Source organism: Oxyura jamaicensis, chromosome 1 (genome assembly GCF_011077185.1).
Source record: "Oxyura jamaicensis isolate SHBP4307 breed ruddy duck chromosome 1, BPBGC_Ojam_1.0, whole genome shotgun sequence".
NCBI classification, from domain to species: Eukaryota; Metazoa; Chordata; class Aves; order Anseriformes; family Anatidae; genus Oxyura; species Oxyura jamaicensis.
In genome coordinates, this window is record NC_048893.1 from 188,454,040 (window position 1) to 188,476,158 (window position 22,119).

General features: G+C 41.8%; 1 protein-coding gene across 2 annotated transcripts in view; it reads left to right on the top strand.

Annotated features, from left to right (window-relative positions):
• The first annotated feature begins 5,976 nt into the window (after positions 1–5,976).
• The window catches only part of GUCY1A2 (guanylate cyclase 1 soluble subunit alpha 2), a 145,844-nt gene continuing 129,701 nt past the window's right edge, over positions 5,977–22,119 (top strand). For both annotated transcript variants that reach the window (XR_004751236.1, XM_035327465.1), the window contains exon 1: positions 5,977–6,631. Coding sequence is in view for 1 of the 2 variants with exons in the window: in XM_035327465.1 (XP_035183356.1) it covers positions 6,344–6,631 (288 nt within the window). In the remaining variant the exon portion in view is untranslated. The remainder of the gene's footprint in view (positions 6,632–22,119) is intronic.

Consider the following 22,119-nt stretch of genomic DNA (forward strand, 5'->3'; position numbering starts at 1 on the left):
AATACTACATTGGTAGATACTGTACATATTTTTATTTCTCATGTACTATTTGAATTGTTTCTTATTATCTAAATCTATAAGTATGAGCACATTCTCCCTCTCTCTCTCCTGTTGCTGAAGCTATATATATAAATAAACATCTTTATTCTTTTTTGTGCTTCATGGGAGCAAGTCACTGTATACCATTTATTTATCAGTTTATCCATTATAGGATACAAAGAAGCTTCCAAGAGAAATTGTTCCCACTTGTTATATGTTATGAGGTCTCACTTTTAAACAAGTCTGGGTAAAATATTCTGAGATTTCCTGTCATTAGGATAAGAAAGAAAAAGGTAATCTAATCAGACAAGATGCCAGTGTGTGTTAATCTTAGACAAGTTGGTTAGAGAACATTAATGACAAGGATATACATTTTATCGTTTTTAAATTTGAAAACATCTGGTAAAAAGTATCATTTTGTTAACAGTGAAATGATGAAGTGTAAAAACAAACAAACAAAAAAAAGAAGTAACATTTGTGGAAATGACTAGCTTGCTCAGATGACACCGGAAGATGCAGTATAACTGTACAATATACACTGGTTTGACCTCCTTTGGAAAGCTTTGTCAGACTCCCAGCCAGGTCCTGGATGAGCTAGTCAAGAAAACCCTCCTCATGCAAGCTCTCCTACTGGTTCAGCCTCTCCTAGATACTGTGCAGCACTGCTTGCCCTGGCAAACTACTCCAACATCAGCTAAGGTTCAAGCCCAATAAAACCTGTTCAGTACTTTGTAACTACCCTAATTTTCCCAGGACCTATGTTCTGACTCCTTGTCTTTGCTTCCAGGGCTTCCTGATGCTTTTGTGTCCTATCAAAAAGGCCAGTGAACACCACAGTGCTACCTGGAAGGTATTATGTGCTGTGTGAAAGACCACCAAAGGGACTTTCTACAAATAAGTCAGAGTCCTGGGACACAACGAGTAACCTGTCTCGTGGGAATCAGCTCTGCCTTCCCTCAAGAGATGAGGCAGCCCAAACAGCCATTTCAGAAATTGTAGACATCTTGGTTTCATTCAGCCTCTGCCTAGGACACAAGAAGTTGTCAAAGTCCTTGTTGACTTGGATTCTCATAGTCTATGAAGAGTGCAGGGAACTGCTCCAGAAGTCTCGAAAAGTGTCTGAACTCAGTACTATATAGCTTTAATTTCACATGTAGCTACTATTATATTATTTGTCGGTCTAATCTGTTTGATGACATCAATATCCTCAATAAAAACTGTATATAGCAGGAAATCTATCTGGAGTAAATGTAGTTGCAAGGGTAAAAACCAAGTGACTTCTGTAGGAAGCTGTTCTGTAAATAGTGGCTTGACTAAGCTACAGAGTGCTGGGCTGAGGTAGCTGTAGGCCATGTAGTAGCCCATCAGCATCTTCTTGTTTTGCAGCTTTAGATAAATTTTGATGAGGTTTATAGGTAACTCTGAGACAAATGCCACTGTTACCTGCTGTTTGCAAGGTAAAAAACTCAAGATACAGAAGAGTTGCTAATAAAGGAAAGGTTCTATTTACCCCACCCTATGTTGAATTTAGTAAATCTGGCTCTCTGTGCAAGTCAAATGGAAATAAGAGGTTGTGAGTGCTGCGCAATATATATATATATATTTTCAATTTATAAATTTTTATGTTTGAATGTTTAGTCATCTCTGTGTTCCTTCTAGACACTTAGTTGAAGCTGTATGCCCTCAGAAATTCTCCCTGAGATTTGCAGTCTCAGTTTGATTTAATTATTTGATTCAAAGCACTGTTATTTGGGCATTCCTTTTTATTTTTTAATTTATTTTATTTTTTTCATTTTCCCCCCACTCATTCAGCACTTTCATCCACCATTTTTAATGATATAAGAGAACAAATGAAATTGATTCTGAGTAACTTAGTCTTGAAGTTAGATTAGGCAACAAGGATTTCCCATACTGCACTTCATCTGCTATGTAGTGTGAGAGTCATGGAATCACTCACCCGTACTTTCTCTTCTCATTCATAAGAGGAAAACTCTACTTTTAGAGTGTGTTAAGACTAGGGTGTTTTATGACCAATAAGGTCCATGTTCTGCTGCCTTGATTATGTAGGATCTCATCCCACAGTACAAGATTAATTATATACTCCTTCAGTAATACACTGTGCAACACGATGGACTCAAATATACCTGATTACTAGAACATCAGCTTTCATCAATGTGAATCCACTTTGTCTTGCAGATGAACTTTATTTCTGAGTAGCTGAAACAAACATTGATCTGTTCTTTAAGCCAATCGTAATTCAACAGGTCATTAATGACAAATGGCAGAATGCCCCAGCCGTCCTTCCAGGCAATACTCCAGATGGAAGTCATTGGATAGAGAACAGAAAGGTCTGGCAGAATGTGAAAAAAGACTAAAATTGCTACACATCACTCATTTTGCCTGACTGCAATAAAGTAATTGTAATAGAATGTTGTCACAGGATAATGGTCTCCTGCTGCTTTAGAAATGCTTTGCAAAACAGATGTTTACTTTCTCAGTGGGAGACATTGATCCCAGGACAAAAATCTTTTATATTAAAGGAAAATTAAGTACTTATATGTTCAGCAGTATTATAAAAATATTATTATAAAAATACATATAATGTACTAGATGAAATGATATGAGATATTTAAGAGATGTATGTGATATATGCAACTAATCCCTAGGTGGGATTCTTTGAAATAGTTTCTTCCGCCAGCTGCAGATAGGACAACGAAACACACTATGATGAAGTTGCTTTTATAATTTTAATTATCCAAGGCTTTTTGAATGGCAGAAAAACAGCATTTGAAAATAAAAATGAAATCAAAAATCCAGCATGTGATGCTGGAGAGAAATTTCTGGTGAGAAATGTTGACTTAATAACAAATAGGTAAAAATCACAAATAAATAATGACAAAGTAACATAGAAATTAAAGACGATGTGGTTTATGTCTGGTCTGAACACAGTCTTGTGAGTTTTTCTGACTAGAACCAAGACAAAATTTTGAAAATAGATAAAAATTTAGAAAAGATTTGTGCATTAAAAAAAAAAAAAGTCTTAGAAACTATTGTATGGTAGAGATTTTACAAGAATTAAAAATATTCATATTTTTCTCTGAGCTGTCTGCAAGACATGTGGGACACATAAATTGCATTCTGTTGTGATATGATAGAAAAGCTTTACAGGCACTACTTTGGTGAACCTTATCCATTTTACAGACACGTCTGCTAGTCATCCAATAGTATGCCAACTGCAAATTTAGGCTGGTAAGACATGTATAAAAGAAGAACATTTGTTCTCTTACGTGCTGTAGCTGTCTACGTGCTGTCAAAGACATTTGACTATCTGACGATGCAGCCCTCTGTGGTATTTAGCTTTTGCCAAGGTTGTATCTTGATCAGAAGGAATAAAATGAGGAAAACTGTCTATGGTCTCAGTGACTTGTTGGCCTCACCAGGCTGACCTCCAGGACATGGATACATCATCTTGGATCTTCTGCTGTCCTTTATCTCGACATCTCATGATGATGTTTGGTACTTTTTCAGCTGGTGTCTCTATCTGATCTCATGTATTTTAAAATCAGGAATCCCAAACAGAGTTGCAGTAGGCAGATTGCTGACATCTCTGACTGCAGCAGCTAGGTCTTCCAGGAGTGCTAAAGGTTAAGGCTGAGCAAAATAGCCAGTGAACAGCGACACTGAGTCCAGGCTTAACCAAAGTACTGCTTCAGCTGGAGTAATAGAAGCCTTGAAGCCCTAATTGCATCTTTTACTCTGAATGGTCAACTCCAGTGTCTAGATGCTGAAGGGAAATGTCTTTTATATTCTTGAAATGAATTGGTTTGGTACGTGAGTGCATTCATTTATAATAATCCTGACCTCAGGAACATTCACTGAAGCAAAGCATTTCCCTTCCCATTTCAGGGTCGCCATATTACAGACACCAAAGGAATATGGCCATGAGCGGCATGAAGAAAGTCATTTTTAATGCTGCAAGGGGAACTCAGAGTGCTGTCAAACACCAATGATAAGTTGCACTGGGAAGTGCTACATTAAACTTTGCTCCAAGAAAAAGTGGAAACAGAAGGCTTAAAAAATGGCAGTTTCGTCTTCTTGAAAACGTATTTCCCCAAGGCTGAATAAAATGCAAATATGCCCACAAGCAAGTTGCTTACCCTAGTCCTACAGTTGAAGTACTGCACATGGAACCAGTTGACACTTTGGTATGTTGGCAGTTTAGACTTATAAATATGCATTTGCATTTTCAACACTAAACCATGTGGCTCTTGCCCAGTTTTCCCTGTCACTGCAGCTGGCAGGAAACCAGTGGAAGCTTGTTTTGTTGAGGACTGTGTGATATGGTCTACTAGAAGGAAATAAGTTTAATGGAACTTGAAGCATGAGAAGGAATTTAACACTGTAACACAAAACACCCTGCGCTTATGACAGAGGTTAGCGCCAAAAGGACACCTTTCAGCCTCTAAAAAAATGCCAGGTCCTAAATGCCCAGATCCCTTCCATGTCAGGAGCTTGGATGGAGAGCAGGCAGGGATAGTGTAGCCAGGCCTCACAGAATCTGGCAGAGAGAGCATTTCTTTAGAGGGAAGATCGAAAAGGCAGAAAAACTTGTCTTCTATGGGCTAAGGTACCAATGAATATTGTTATTCGCTAGAGGAGGAAAGACAGAGGAGGACAACAGATCTGAAGGTGCATGTGTGGATTAACTTTCAAGTGGAGACATCTCTGATTCCTGTCCTAATGCTGCCCAGGGGATCACCAGGACTGCAAAAGAAAGTCTGTCTGCATCCCAACTGTAACATTTATAAGAGACCAGAAGGCAGCAGGGACCAACCTGGCTTTATTATACATCCATTCAACGTGCAGGCTTCAAGCTGCAGACATTTAAAAACTGTGCCATGGCAAAAGGAGATGCATTGTTTCTCTCACTCCAAATATATTCCTACAAAAAGAAAATTGAAATAGAAACTGGGTGAGCCAACAGAGCCAGGAATTATGACACTGAAACACCCCAGTGAGGGCTGCCTTGTCCTAGTTAAAAGCAGCCTGCTCAGCCACAGCCCTGCGTCCCTTCTGGATGCAGACACATGATTTGTGCTGCCTCGGGCCATGCTCAAGGCTGCTCCATGCCTGTGGAGATCTCCCCAGTCTTAGTGGGTTTTTGTTTAGGCTACGCTCAGACATTTAACAGGATGAGGTGGTAAAATGTATGCCCTAATGTAAGGAAAAGGTAGAGTAAAAACTATTTTAGAAAGAGTGCTTTTTAAAACAAGATTTGTTTAACTGAAGATAAATCAATGATGGTCTAGATGGCAGGATGAACCACTGAGATCACATCTCACAGCTTTTCTGCCAAGAACTGCAATCATGGGACAATCACGGCTGCCACGAAACTCTCCAGGTTCCTTCAGCCTGCCTGCTTGGGTAGGGAAGGTCGAGTAGGGTAGGGAAGGAGACCCCTTGCATTGTCTTTAAGGGTGTCATCCTACATCAAAGCTCTCCTGCTTAGTTTCCTCCACCCGTCTCCTTTTCCCTCTCGTAGCACAGAGCTGCGGAAGGAACTCTGCCCTTTTCTTTTTGCGGACACGACCCCAGCGTTAGCAGGGGCAGACGGCAGCAACTTTTGCCTCTGAAACCTGACGAGCGCGCTGCAGCCTCCTCCTCTTTCCCAAGCCGTGATTTTCCCACGAAAAGCCGCTCGGAAAAGTTGTCGGCTGGCATCCCTCGCCCTCGGAGGCGCCGCCAGCCGGGGCTCGGGGAGCTTTGCAGGGAGCTGTCCAGCACCGCCGGGCCGGCAGGCGGCGGGGCCGGGCTTGGGGTCGGGGCCGGGTTTGGGGTCGGGGTTAGGGTCGGGATGCCCGCAGCGGGAGGGTGCCGGGTGTCCGCCAGCCCCTGCGGGGGGACATCGGCAGCGAGAGGCGGGGAGGGGGGAGGCGGGTGGAGGAGGAGGAGGAGATGGAGATGGAGGAGGAGGAGGAGGAAAGGGCTCCAAACAACACGTGATCCCCGCGGAGCAGCGAGGGAGCCGGGGGAGGGGAGAGCGAGGGAGGGCGGCGAGGCAGAGGAGGGCAGCGGCCGCCGCTTTAAAGCCTCCCGGCGCCGCACCCGCGCTGCCCCCGGCCGAACGCGGAGCTGGGAGCGGGGCTGAGCCGGCCCCGGCCCCGACCCCCGGCCCCGGAGCCCCCACAACCGGGGGCACCCCGCGGCCATGCGAGGCGGCCGCCCCCGGCGCCCCGCGGCTAGGCGCTGCTGCCCGCCGCGGCTGCCCGCCGCGCTGCGCTGAGCCCCGGCGCCCCGCGGCACCATGTCCCGCCGCAAGATCTCCTCCGAGTCCTTCAGCTCGCTGGGCTCCGACTGCCCGGAGACCAGCCCCGAGGAGGAGGGCGAGTGTCCCCTGTCCCGCCTCTGCTGGAACGGCAGCCGCAGCCCCCCCGGCCCCTCCGATCCGTCCCTGGCAGCCGCATCCATCTCCATCACCGCCGCCGGTTCCGCCGCCTCCGCGGCCAGCGCCGGTGCTCGCCGCGCTCCTCGCCGCCGCCGGGTCAACCTGGACTCGCTGGGCGAGAGCATCCGCCGCCTGACCGCCCCCGCGGTGAGTGCTCCGCGACTCCCCGGCCCTGCCTCGCAGCCCCCGGTGGCTGCAGGGCTCCGCTCGGCTTGTCCCGGGCTGCCGGAGCATCCCCCGCCCACGGCCGGGCCCGCGCTGGGTCGTGGGACTGGTGGAGGATGAAGGGTTTTTGGGGGGAGAGGGGAATAAGGCACGTCCTGGCAGCCTTTTGATGCTTGGAGGAGGGTCGTGAGAGCCTCTTGTTGCGACATGGTGTGAGCAACAATTCGGGGTGAAAAGTTGCATGCTTTTACACGGTGCGTGGCACGCTCGTTCTTATACAGGAGATCTGAACTTCGTGCATTTACAGGGCTTTTCCATACCAAGCGAGGTAAAGAAAGTTTTGACGTACCGGTCAGAAATATTTCAGCAACAGATTTCCCTGTGCCTCACGGACACATAGGTGTTCCTGAGGGATCAGTTTCTTGTAAGTGTGCTTTGAAATCCATGACTTGTGGTTATCTCGATAGCTACACCTGTAGCTGAGAGTCAGTGAACCATTGTGCAAGCTAAAATAAAGAGTGAATTTGGGTTAAACCCATCATGTACTCTGGCATTTCTTTGGAAGACTGAAAGAATGGCTCAGGAGTCGTGGCAGTTTCATGGAGAACAAACAGAAGGTTGTTCTGCAGCCCTACCATCATGGTCATCCTACTCTCCTATCCGTACCTCTGTGACCATCACTATATTTCCCTCATAAAGTTTCAGCTGCAACTGAATGCTTGCTGCTTTCTGAGATAACATGTAAAGGCATAAAATGTTAATTGCAACAAGTAGCTTAATCTGTTAGACAACTGCATCTGTTAAATTTTGTGGCATTGGAATATCTTTTGGCATGTTCTCATTCAGCTTCAGAAATTACTTATGAGTCGAGTTACCATCTGCTATCGGTTTGCTTTTGTTCTAATGTACTCTTTTCTGTTCAGCCTTGCTTGAACCAGCTAGATCAGGGTAGACAAGCTGTTTAAGGGGAGAAGTTAGCAGTGTATTACATAGCTAATAGCTGTCCGGTTTCAGTAAGGACTTTTCTTTCCCATTGAATTTTTTTTCTCTCTCTACTGGGAATCTGGGCTTGTAGTGCTGAAATTAATAGACGATATCTCAGGTGGCTTGTCTTGTTTTAGTACGAAAAAAAAAATGAAGCTATTTAATTTGATAATAATACAACGGTATAATTAGAGCATGTGTTACCCAAAATATTTGAAGTATTCTGAAGTAGCTCAGTGCAGTATTTTTAGATAACCTTAGTATTTGTATTTTCCCAGCTTTGACTGTTACCTCCTGTAGGGAAATGCTATAAAAGACAACTACAGCTTTACTGCTTTGATGCATTATTGAATTTGTTTGAAAAATAAACACATTCTGTGACTTGAGAGATGAGAAAAACTTTGATATGTCTTACAGTCCTCTTTCCTTTGTGCTCTCAGAGAAATTTCATTTAAGAACGCAAACATTTCTTCCAACCTTGTCTTGATGTCCCAAACAACAGTTTCCATTGGCTTCACTGAGAGATAATTATAACAGCCCATATTGCTGAAATCTGCTTATTTCATTTTAATATGTGATTTATATGATACATATTGTTCAAAAGCTTCTTTTTTATCTTGGCATTGTAACTACTGCTTCATTCCCATCTTCCACATTTTGGCATAAATTAATGTGATTCAAGTCAGAAAAGTCACGTTGGCACAGTAATGGTGTAAGAAAAGAACTGGTCTACATCCTTTTGTTCTTGACTCTGAGAAATCACTTTTCAGGTGCTTTGCTATTTTGGTGCATTTTTTTCCCTTGTAGAGAATCTTTTCTGTGCTGCTGAATATTTGCCTTCTTGCAACAAGTCAAGTTACCATCTGTCTAACACTTCAAATCTGATTATTTTGTCGCATCTGCTGATATAAATCAGGAATAACTTCAATTAGAAGTGAAAAAAATACTTTTCCTATAAAATTAGTGTCAAAAGAGAGTCACTCATTATTTTTAAAATTAAAAGGCAACTCTGAAGGGTGCAGTCACATATGTTCCTTCTGAACGATCAGCTTTAATTCTTTTTTATAGGTGTAGATATGTTTTTATTCCATAATTGTATAAAAATAGATCCCTGCTAAGTATATAAACGTACTGATGCACATATGAGTGTGTGTGAATATATATGCTCTGCATATTCCCTGCAGTGGCTTGATGTGTTCACTTCCAGCATTAATGCTGCAGTAATCTGTCCCCATCCCAGTGCTGAGCACTTTCAAAGTTGAAGGATGCTGCAGGTTCCTGATGTTCATACTTAGCCTTAATTTTGTGCATTCCTTTGCTGATGGCTAGGACTGAGATACTGACTAAAATTACCATTTTTGTGTTTTCACCGATAAAATATTCTCTGTGTTTAATACTGTAGAGGTGACGTTGTTTTAGTCTCAGTAGCAGGGGCTACTGAAAGCTGCTCAGGGATGCTCAGAGCCTTGATCTGGGCATGAGGAGCATCCAGGGGGTGAAGGACCTGCACGGCAAGGTATGTCCATGGGACAGCATGCCAAGAGGGCTGTGCAAGAAGGCTAGGTGTTATGAGGAGTGGTAGCACAAAAGTGTATGAAAATATTATTATCTTCTGTGCAATGCATTCATTGCATTGAGTACAAACACACTGAGTACAAACACACTGCCAGTGGAAAGCCAGATTCTGTAGAGTAAAATGCTATTTGTATTTGAGAAATTTGTATTTGAGAAGTATTTGAGAAATTTTATACTCAAATATAGTGAAAAGAAGTTACTACATTCTAAATCACTTGCAATCTTGCTCTCAAATTTAGGTGAGGTTCTGATGGAACAATGGGAAAAAAATTAAGAACTGAAACCTTAGGTTTGCAGATTTTAATCCAGTTTTTAATCCAGCCTCTTCTGCTTGCTCCTGAAGGACAGCTTCTAGCACTTTCCAGCACATGTGATTTTCCAACTTTTCTCTTAAATGCATTTTTAGATTTTCCTGCAGTGGTTGTTCTAGAGGATGTAGGGGCCTGACCCTCAATCACCACATGTTCAGTTTACATTCCCATAGGTTCTTAAAGGTTTTCTGACATGCCTGGATGGCTGAAGGAAGGACGCTGTTCATTTAGAATTTGCTTACCCCAAACCCTCTCTTTTTTAATAGCCAGAAATAGGAGGATAGTAAGGTTCACCTCCCACCAAAGCAGCTGCATAATTTGGAGAAGAGAATTTGGTAGTGAGGAGGATGAGCAGAGCTCCATACACATCCTACTGTGGGTGTTTGTGAGTAGGGCGTGCAGGGGAAGGGCAGGCAGAGCAGTGTGGATATGAGGAGGGAGGCAGCTTTTGGCCACAGCCTCACTGAGCAGGCGAGATGTGCACGTACAAAACAGTGCTTGGAGCTGATGCCCCACATCCCACCTGAAGGCCAGCTTCACCGGGCGAGACACAGCACTCCGCAGGAGGTCTGAGGCTCGCTGGGCAGCCAGGAGCCGCAGCCCACAGACTCAGGACAAGCAGCCATGCCTGGCATGGGCTGTGCTTGGCACCTCACTGGGAAGATGATGTTTTGTGGGACCAAACGAAGCTGCTCAGCATGAGAAACCCTGGGTCTGGGTGTTGCACACACTGCTTTTGTGACTCCTTTATCTCATGAGATGGTGGCCAATGCGTATTGCTCCATGTTGGCTCTGCCCTCTCACCGCTTTTCATCCTTGCGATGTTCGCAAAAAGCAGAGCCTGTAATTGTGGTAGGCAGCTTCTACCCACCCTAACAGCAGTCAAGTACCTAAATCATGCTCCTGGTTGGGCAGACATCCCTGCTGTCCTCTGTCCTCTTAACCACCACCACCGAAGGATTTTAACTTTTATACCCTGTCAGAGAAATATGAGGATAGATCCAGCAGCTGTCAAGACAAGTAGGTTCCCTTCTTAGTGGGCTGTGTTCACATTTTTGGAGACAAATAATAAAATGCTAGGAACTCAGTAGGTACACTGATTTATGCCCTTGTTTTTAAGAAATCATCTGCGATAAATAAATGTACGTCACAAGAGAATTAATGATACAGTTCTCTTTTAATTCCAGCTTTATCGTTGTGTTCTATTTTAAAGGATGAATTTTACACCCACAGTGACATAAATTTTGATTAATTATAACTAGAGATGAAGATACTGTCTCCTGTTTATTCTCATCCTCAGTTTTTCTGCCTTTAAGGGCTCTATTATATGGGAATGGTATCCTGGCACCAGTGGACGCAGTTTTATTCTTTAGAAATGCCATTTATTATCTTACTAAATTCTAGTTCCTTGCAGCAATTTTCACATTTGCTCCAGTTCTATCTTGACTTGTATCCAATACCATGCTGAAAATAGAACCAAAATCAGAAAAAAAAATACAATTTGTCACTGATTTGAAAAGTCAAATACTCTGCTCCCATCTGAGGAGCATAGACTACCCTGAAGGAGCGAAGAGTGATTGGGCATGCATTCAGAGGAGACTGTGTACCCCGAAGCGCTGTGCTGATCTTTCTGGAAAGAGAATTACAGCATGACACAGCATTAGACAGACTTACATTTCTGGTTGATTTTATTTTCTGAATGGCCTATGTAACATCTCTCTTGAACTGTAAACATTATTAAGTGGAAATCATTTCTGGTATACTTTTCTGTTCATGCAGAATTATTCCTGATATCCTAAAGGCTCAGTTGAAGACACATTAAATTAAAAACATTTTTTTCCTATTTAAATTAGGAAGCTGCTACTGGCTTCTGCCAAATAGATTGAATTTAAGAATTGTCTTTTTGCTTTTTTGTGACAATGAGAGAAAAAAGAACTTAAAGGCTATCATTTAGGTTAGTGTGCATGCTATTAATTCTGTCGCTGCTAAAACGTCAAATTGTCTAATTGCAAATAAAGACTCCAGTGAGTGGAGGTGGGGTTATGGTAGAGAAGTGCAAATGTAGCAGCTAAAATCAAGCCTGGTTTCATCATAAGCCTCTACCACTTACTCTTAAGGAATAAGTATTCTTGCTAGTAGCAATAACAAGTTCTTGCCAGTAGTACAAGAGGTAGTGTTGATTTTTACATGAAAGTTTGAAAAGAGATTGCACAAGTCTTCTGAGCTCGTCATGACTCATATTAAGTCATCAGGCATACCTAAGCTTTACTGTTACAAGAATATCTTCTGCCTAACTTGGTGAATGAAGTAGGATAATGCTAATGATATCCATATCAGCAGTGTAACTGGCTAATTGACTTAATAGCCTGTGTTGGATAAACTTTACGTGAGTAACATCCTTCTCAGGAAGATGGGTGTGAAGGAAAAAAAAGCCTTGAAAATGTTGGAGGAAGGCACATCCGATGAGAAACTCCTAGTTTCTAATTTCAACAAGCAAATAGGATTAATTTTTCAAAATACAATAAAGTCAGACTTTTGCCCAGTACCTTTCAACTTACCAGAGAGAAAAAAACATTCATACATGAGACCACATATTCAGCCTGTAGCCAGGCAATTTGCTATTTCATAGTGTGGACCAGAGCCCGGGAACATTCTGGGAAATGTTATTAATATTAGAATCATGATGGGTCTTGTTTGTTTGTCTTGTTTGGTGGCTAAACATCTCATGCATCTCATCTCAGCTTCAGCAAATAAAATATTTTTAAAAATTAATTTAGCTGTACCCAGAGGACTGCAGCCTTGTATTGACCTCGGTGAAATTTTGTTTAGGGTGAACTTGAATATTTCACATCTGGTACATAGTCCATAGTGATAGCTGCTTTCTTAATATTTGTATAGTCCCAGGCTAAAATCTTGACTTTACAGAGCTTGGAAAAAAATACTTTTCTGAAAACATTCATACTTTGCAGGCATCTCTGTTGCCTGAAGCAGATACCATATCAATATATGCCCCTAAATTGCATTGTACAGTCATAGCTTCATCAAAACAAGGGTGAATATCCTTCATCCACAACTACTTGAGCAGAGAGGTACCACTTCATAGCAGCTCAGTGTAGTCCTGGTGAAACATGGAAAGCCAACACAGAGACAAGCCCTCTCTTTCCTCTTGTGCTAATGTTAAGGGCTGTTATATTATTCAATGAGGAAAAGAAATAGTTCTCATATCCATGTTCTTTCTAGACATGTCTGCTTCCAAACTTTAAAAAACAAGAAAATAAAAATGTGGATTTCCATACAGCTCAAAGCACCTTTGCAGAGGAGCATATGAAATTAGGTCCTGTTATGCTGAGGACAGTCGGTTTGTGCAGCAAAAGAAATTCCTTGAGAAGCACTGACATGTAAAGCCTTTCATTTCCTACCTGTCTCCTAGCATAGCACCAATGATTTTACGTAGTAGATGTGAGTTGCTTTTAAAATCAAACAGGTGGCATTGGAGGTAGATTATCTATTATGCTCTCACCTACTGAATGTATTCTTTCTGCAACACAGAACAAACAGATCTTCTATTCATCCCAGACATGGCTGAAATTCAAAAGATGAACAAGTTATCCCAGACGGTATTATAATGGATAGCACCCTGAGATATTTATCCCTCACTGTCGAGGAGTTAGACTAGATGAACTAATAGGCAATTTCCATCCATAATATCTTTGATGCTTCTAGTTGAAAGGCAGCTGGGGATGCAGGAGTTATAATTTCTAATTATTAGTTATCTCTGTTTTATTTCTTTGGAGTGTTGCATTGTTATTGCAACAAAATAGCATGAGGTAAAATTCTTGGTCTCAATGTTATTAAATTAATGTGTTTTCTCTGATGCAAACAAGTATTTCACTGTGAAGACTACCCCAGTTTGTACAAACCGAGGAGCAGAATGGTCTCAGGTTTAGATGAAAAGTGACCCTGAGCTCCAGTGCTTTATCTTTACCTCATCCCATCTGGATCACTGTGTGCTGCTGTAGTCATGCTGGTCCACGAGCAGTCAGTGCTTTTACATAAATCACAAAATTCTGGAATCAGGAAGCTGGTTTTCATGAAGAAAAAATAAACTTCTAGCTTGCACAATTACAGAGAAGAGAAGAGAGTGCATCCTAATGGTTCAGAAGCTAGAGAGCAAAAATAATATATATATTTTTCTTGATTATCTAAAATACTGTTAAACCCCAAGAGATGATTCTTTTAAAATTCTCAAACAGTTCCTTATGCGGGGTCTCAGCTTCTCCATTTCTGATTTTTGTCTGTGCCCTTTCATTCCATTCTTCAGCTATTGGGAAGGGGATGGAGAGGGTTTCTGCCTGTACAGGAACTGTGAGGACCTGGCAGGGAGCCTGCCTCCTTACTGCATCATCAATAAAAATTGTCAGATGCCAAAGGAGCTCTCCTTTCATTTTTCAGTTCTGTTTTTCCCTACTTGCAGCAATTTCAATACTTATCTCTGCATGTCTGGCATTTGGGAAATGTTGATAAATGTTTGTCTTTAACTGGAGCCTTGATTCTTTATTTACTGCCTCTTTAACATCAATATTTGGGTGACCAGAAGAACAGGGAAAGAACAGCTTTCCACTGCTTTCATGGTCCTCGGGTAAATGTTGAAAAAAACAACAACAACCAAACATACAAACAAATAAAAAAAACAACAGATATAAAACTGGTTACTTTTCCATTTATTCCCTTCCAGATGGGCCAGGTGCATACCATATCACGTGTGCTTAGAGCTCCGTAATCACCTTTGCACAGAAACTTCACTAGAGCTGATTTTGAAATTTGAGAAGTGTTTTTCATTAATGAGAGATGCCCAGCAGTGAAGCTGACAATTAAAATCTTACACATCTGCTGAGTTAGTGATTGAACATAACAAATTTGAAACACTTAAAGCTTTCAGCATCCAAGTGCTGATTTGGCTGAGGTCTGTGGTAGCTTGTCTCTCCTGTATGCGATGCCTCTAGGAAGGACATTGCAGCTCCCCAGGGCACAGGAGTCTGGAGGAGCCCCCTGACTTTACAGACTTCCTTGAAGAAATTCTGATAGAAGTGAAGTGGTTTGTAGCTGAGACTATTACGCTCTTCAGTGCTTCAACTTTCATGTTTAAAATCTGTAGCACTCAAGTTCTTAAAAGCATGGCTGTTAAACCACTTCTGAGGTTCAGATAGGAGGCACTTAGCTTTTATCAGGGAAAATCTTTGAGGCCATAGTAGGATTAAGGAGAAACTGTGTATTTGGCTGTTCTCTCAGCTTGGACATCCTCATTCCATACAGTCCCTTTCTTCTCTCGTACTATCTGGTCATCATAAGATGCAAAAAGAATGGGATGGAGAATATGAAACTGCATTTATGTAAATTTAAACTGAGTCATCTGGAATACTCTGTGCAGTACTGTCACCACATGGTGTGGTTTGTCTGTCCTTGCTTAAGCATTTAAAAGATGTGTCAGTCTACAGCAATCACTCAACATCCTATGTAGACAAAAGAAACAGGTATTTCTAAAGACTGAATCTTATATTAAATACCAACAGTAATGTGAAATAAGTCACTTTGGGTACCTACAGTTGGGCAGATGAGCCCTACCATTTACTTCCAAAGGCGTTGCAATCAAGTGAGAGACATTTCAGAGGCAACAGGCAATGGTTAGGGAATAGGCCAAAGTCTCTGTCCTCAGAGAAGAGATTGGAAAACTCACATTTGATTGCCTTGGGAAAGACATTTATAGCAAGGGATGCAATTAAAGTGGAAGCCTTTTCCACTTTGTCTCCAAAACCTAAGGCAATAAAGTTGAAAGAAGAGAAAATTAATTAAAAAAAAATATATATATATATTTCAGACAATGTCTGTTTAAATTAGAATTCTTTTTCAAAGGAAGTTGTCCGAGTAAGAAAAATCAAACTGAATAGTTCAAGATCATTTAGACAAATATCTTCATAAACAGTTTCTTCAGCTTGTCTTAAAAATATCTCTGAAGTTATTACTCTAGCTTCAGGTCTTGAACCAGTTTCGCAGTACTGTAGAACAGTGTGAGGTCAAGTGAGAACAGCAGGTTTTCCTCCAAAGGCATTCACAAAATGGGCACTGCAACAGAGGGGGTTGGTGGAGTCACAGTGGCTGTGGTGGTGGGGTGACATGGCCAGAATCACTACCTGCTGCTGTACGACAGCAGCCTGCTCTGGTTTCATTGCTGAGTTGCCAGGTAGAAGAGCTGTAGGAGGTGGTGAGCAGGCTTTGTAGAGGTCCTGGAGAGCCAAGAGCTTGAGCCCCATGTTGCAAGGATAGAGGAACAACTAGAGACAATCCTTGAGGGTCAGAGGTTGAAACTCCTAAGATGAGGGAGTCTGGAGGCTTATTACCTCTGGCCACGCACCTAGGCACCCTTTTCCACCTGTGGTTCAGCAGTTATGGAGCAAGTGCAGTGCCCTGGGAAGAGGTGGGAGAGATGACCTACCTTGCCATGAGGCATCAGAGCCAATTGAGCCTCAACTGCTAGAGGCTCTAAGAAAAAGGAGAGTAGTAGTTATCAGAAACTGTCTCCCAAGGAGACAGAGGCATTCTTCTGCCAGCCTGCCCTGCTGCCTCAGGATGTTTGCTGCTTGCCAGGAGCTCAGACATGATGTTGCAGACTGCCAAGGCTTGTCTGGCCTTTGACTATGAACCCTGCCGCTTGTCCATGTGGGCACCAACTATGCAGCCAGGGGAGACCTTGAGAATATCAGAAGAGACTACAGGGCTTCAAGAGCAAGGGCAAATGGCCTGGGGGTCCAGCTGGGGTCTCTTTAATCCTGCTGATGGCGGGTAAGGGCTCAGGTTGGAATGGATGCATCTAGTGAGGCAGCCCCTGTGGCTGGTGTTGCTGGCAGGGCTTTGATCTCTGTGGGTGTGGGGCACTCACTCTCTGAGGAGTGAAGACTACTGAGCAAGAAGGGATTTATCTGACAAAGTGGGGTGAGGATGTCTTTGACAACAGGCTTCCTGATCTTGACAAGGGCTTCAAACTATGTTTGTTTGGGAAGGGGCTACATTCTCCGAAGAGAAGGTGGGTGGACACAGTGAAAAGTATCTGGGAGACAACATGATGGAAGAGGTTCTTAGGCACACCTTGTGAAAGCAAGATGACCAGGGGCCCATTTCAAGGAACAAATAGGTGACACTGAGCTTGGACCTCATATGTTAGCACACACATCCTTGTGTGAGATGGCTTTCAGGACAAGAGTGCTGCAGGGAATGGATACAGGATGTTCATAACAGACAGGCTGGAAAGGTGAGGAGCATGAGCAATGCTCTGTGCAAAGGAGTGACCAGAATGTGCAGACAATTGTCTTTTGATGGGGCAAGCTGGCCCAGAGCTTGTGGTCAGGAGCAGAGGATGGTTTAACAGAGGTTGTGTGTTGGTACATGTCTGCTACACATTGGCTGGTCAAGAAGTGAAAGTAGAGGAAGTCTTCAGAAGCCTCAAAATTACAGGCCTTAATACTCATGGGGAACTTCAGCCAATCCAATATCAACTCGAAGGGCAATAGAGATGCAGGAGATCTTTGGAGCTGAAGGGGAGGGGGGGGGGGCGGGAAGGGAGGATGCTCTGCTGGAGCTATTGTTCAAAAGCAATGAAGAACTAGTTGAGTATAAAGGTTGATGGGAGTCCTGGCTACAGTGATTATGAGATGCTGGAGCTCAAAACACAGAGAGAAGTAGGAAAGAGGAGTAAGTGGAATCACAATCTCATACATCAGGAGAGCAGATTTTGGCTTGTTCATAGATCTTGGCTGGATCCAACAGGCACCTAGCATGGAGGGTGGAGGGACACAGGAAGTTGTTTGATCTTTCAGGACCCTTTTACACCCTCCTCAAAGCTTCAGAATGGCTGATTATGGTATGCAGAAAGTCAAACAAGCATGGAAGAAGGCCAGCATGGGTCAAGACATACCTCAGGACAGAGCTCAAATGCAAAAAAAATGTCTACAGAAGCTGGAAGCAGGGATGGGCTGTCCTGGAAGACTACAGAGGCATTGCCTGAGCATGCAGGGATGGAGATAGGAAAGCCTCCCAGTCATGGCAATCAGGGGAGGTAGCTGACGACTGGAAAAAGGCTAACATCACACCCAGCACTAAGAAGGATAAGGAGGATCCAGCAAACTATGGACAAATTGGCCTAACCCTAGTGCTTGGGACAGTGAAAGAGCAAATCATTTTAGAAAACTTTTCGAAGAACAACAGCAGCAGTAACAACAACAACAACAACAACAAAGGACAGGATGGTGACTGGGAACAGCCAGACCAAATTTTACCCCTTTACACCCTTTAAAACCTTTTATGTGCTTTTATGCCTTTTAACAAGGATGAATTGTGCCTGATCAACCTGATTGACTTCTGTAATGAGATGACTGGCTCAACTGATGAGGGGATGTTGTTTACCTTACCTCTAGTAAGGTCTTTGGCATGGTGTCCTATGGTCTCCTTAGAGCCAAACTGGTGAGATATGGACTTCATAAATGGATGATAAGGTGGGTGGAGAAGTGACAAGATCTTTGGGCTCAATAGGTGGCAGTCAGTGGCACAAAGTAAAATCATCAACCAACTAGCTCTGCATTTTTTTCAGGGCTTGATAATGGGGCCAGCAAAGGACTACCATGATGGTTAGGCCATTGAGCTAGTGACATCTGAAGAATGGCTGGGGAAGCTGCATTTTTTTCAGCTTTTAAGAAGAGATATCCTTGAGCTGTCTTGCAGTCTACAGCTACCTGATCATGGGATGCAGGGAAGACTGAACTGAACTTTTCTCAGGAATGTACAGTGAAAGAATGAGAGGCAGGAAAAATGGAAGATGGGAAGTTGCAGATCAATATTAAAATTTAAAAAATGTTATGAGAGTGGTCAAACAATGGTATGGGTTTGGATCTCCATTGTTGAAGGCACTTAAAACTCATCTGGAGAAGTATCTGAGCAACCAGTTCTAACAGATATTATTCTGAGCAGGACATTGAACTATGAGACTTTCAAAGGTTCCTTCAAATGTATATGAACCTGTGATTCTGTGATTTTTTTTTTTTTTTATTTTTTTTTCAGTTTCTTTTGACACATTAGTTTTAGGGTTAGCCATGCCTTGCTATCTGGATTCAGAGTTAATTCAGGGAAGTCCTATAGCCTCTGCTATGCAAAAGATCAGTCAGATTATTTTCAGTATTTCCTTCTGCCTTATATTTTATAATTTCAGATGGAGCTTGGACATGATTTGGTATGGCAATTTTTGGATTAATTTACATGTAACAATAGCAGTACTGTCATGTCTAAATTTGGATTGCCCTTAGAAACCTGAACTGATGTAACTGTTTTGCAACACAGGTAAAAGAGCAGTAAATCATTATAATCAAAATAAATCATCAAAACTTACTGTTTTAGGTAATAAATGCTACTTTACATTTATATATATGTATATTTAATTTTAAGTGGTCTTGAAGCTTCAAAACCGCTTCAGTAAACAATGACCACTAGGTACTGGCACAGACTTACATTGTAGCAGAGGAAGTGCATTATTATAAGCTGTCTTTTATCTTCCCTAACAGCAGAAGCTATACTTCTTTGAGAGATGATGTGTATTATGCTACTAGAAGAAGGTTTAGTTATTTTGTCTTCATCAAGTCTTGCTGTTGGATGCAGAAAAGAGATGGAAATGTTTTCCTACCCACTCTCTCTCTCCTAGGCAATACATAGTCAGTAGCGGAAGAAGTAGAACACCAAACTGCTTGTGTAGGCAGCTGTAGGCAGGTTATCATTTTTCTTTTCTCCCTGTTATTTAATCATGGCAAGAGGGTCATAGTGACAGAATTACAGCTATAGCAAAGGTACATTCACCATTGATTACAATAAACCGGGAAGGTGAGCACAGTGGCTTTTTAACCATGCACAGTGACATGCCATTCTTGTCAGAAATGGAGAAAGACTTTGTGACTCAGGTTGGTTTCATATTAACTATGAGCACAATGCACAGAGCTCTGTTTATGACCAGTGTTTTAATCTGAAATCCTACTTTTTGCTTTAATATTTTCCTAATATTTGTACTTACTTTTAATTAATTTCTAATATTTGGAAGGATATGCCAGTAAAAAGGTGTATGAGTGTATGGGATTGTATAAAGTTCTCTGACAATACTTAGGCAGATGATTTATCTTACAGAGGACAGTAAGTAGTACGTGAGCTCTTATTTCTTTCAGCACTGTGGGAGAAGGGAGGTGATTGATGAAATAAGCTCAGGACTTGGAGGTTGCTTATATGGTCTAATCTTGAGGTATTCCAAAGGGTTTTTCCCTGGCTAAGAAGTGCAACATCTGTACATCAAGAATGAGAAGGGGAAAGACAATCCCCAGAGGACTGCTTAAGTGTCATCAAGTTGCAAAAGTTCTTGAGAACAGAAAAAGGCTATTTTTATTCCTCTCCACTATGGGACCAAGCATTGCTGCCTTCCATACACTCACCGTAAAAGCACTTTGGAGAATCCAGAAAGGAGATCTAATTTAACAATCAAAAATTTCCAGCGTTCCACGTTTCATGTCAGAGGAGGTCCTGGTGGAGTACTTAAGTTCTGTGTGTAGGAGTGGGGCTGAGGGAAATGCAGCATGGAAATAGGAGATGGCAGCTGTATAGACCTCTTTATTTAAAGCCTTTTTACTTTGCCTGGTTGCTAGAGTGGGAAAATATATCTTTTCTATATGTGAAGAATGGATTTTTGTGCCTACTGAGCACAGGAAAGCTTTTGAGTTTCTGAGAGAACATGCCATGAAATATGTTTGTAGTCCATGAGGCCTAAGGACTTCAACACCTCCCATGCAACTAAGGAGAGATGAATTTTTGGTATGTGGAGGTTTCATTCATATGACACTTCCACTGTGTTTTGCAAAAGAACACATAACTTTTAATGCCCTTTAGCACAGGAAACCTAGCTCCTGCAGAGATGTGAAGTAATTATCTTATAAAGTATTACCAAATAACTATAATAATAAAAAACAAACCCACAAAAACTATTTCAAGGTTTACATGTATTTTGAGCTTAGTTTTGCACGTGCATACATTTCTACACATTTGAATTCAAAAGGGGAGACAAGTTCATATAATATGGTATTATTAATTTTTTTTCTACAGTTGCACAAACCTGCTATAGTCTTTATCATTCCTGTCATCATCAAAACAAATATCTCTTTCTGCAAACTCATGAGCAACATTAGGAAGATGGTCAGGTCTTGAAGTGCTGAATCTGCACAGCAGAGAGCAAAATCTGAGACTTTCAAAGCTGATGTTGGTTTGAATGAAATCGCCTCAAATTGTGGTTTTTCAAGAATGAAAGAGCTCAAATTAAGGGACACTTCAACCATTACTTTCCAAAATGATTAGATTTCTTTTTCAAAAGGTAGAGAAATACTAAATGTTTATAAAATTGGAGTGTCTGGTGCTTCTGCTGAGTCTGATCAGAATATCCCTGTGTGCCTTTGAGACAGAAGGAAGGATACTTAAAGGATATTTAAATCCAAGTTGGGTACCTTTGTCTGATCTCTGTCACCAGAACAGAATGTACAGGTGAAAAACTTCAGATTTGGTACAAGCTGGCCATTTTGAAAGAATGATGTTTTGTCATAATGTCTTGAACCTGTGACAGGGGTGGTTCAGGCTGGATATCAGAAAAAGGTTCTTCACTGAGAGGGTGGTCGGGCACTGGGACAGGCTCCCCAGGGCAGTGGTCACGGCACTGAGCTGCTGGAGTTCAAGAAGTGCTCTCAAGACAATGCTCTCAGACACATGGTCTGATTTTTTGGGTGGCTCTTTGGAGACCCAGGATTTGGACTTGATGATCCTTGCGCGTCCCTTCCAACTCTGGATATTCTATGATTACATGATTCTGTAAGTGACTTGGAACATTCCAAAGAGAATAACTTGGATTTTACATTTGCTTGATTTACCCAAAGATCTCTCAGGTATTAATTCAATATATATATATATATATATATATATATATATATATATAGGAACAGCAGCACTGGCAGTAGCAGCAGTATTAGTAGTAGTAGCAGTAGTAGTAAGGAAAATGAACACATATAAACATATGTATTTTGGTGAATACTGTAGTGGTATTAATAATGAAAATAAACACAGATATGCACATACATTGCTTGGTGAACACCTGTTAAAGTGGAACAGCATATAAATGCTTGAAGCATGTCATGATTTTCTTTTGATGAACTTGAGCTTCCTGATGATTTAAAAGATAACTTGGGAGTTCCAACTTGTCAGGAAAGCAAGCCAAAATAAATTATGTCTTCATAATCTTCTTTAATGCAAAATGCTCTAGTGAGCATACAAAGTTTAAAAACCCAAATGGCTTTTCCTGGATATACTTTCAGCACAAAATAATAGCATTTTTTTTGCAGACTATTTTAAATTAATTATTTTAAAGTAATGAGATAATTGGTAGGTGATAGTTTGGGAGAGCTATTAGTGAAGTGGCTTTGTTATGCACAAATAGTCTTGTTAGCAGTATAAATTATATGTCTTATTGTAAAATTCATTCTTATT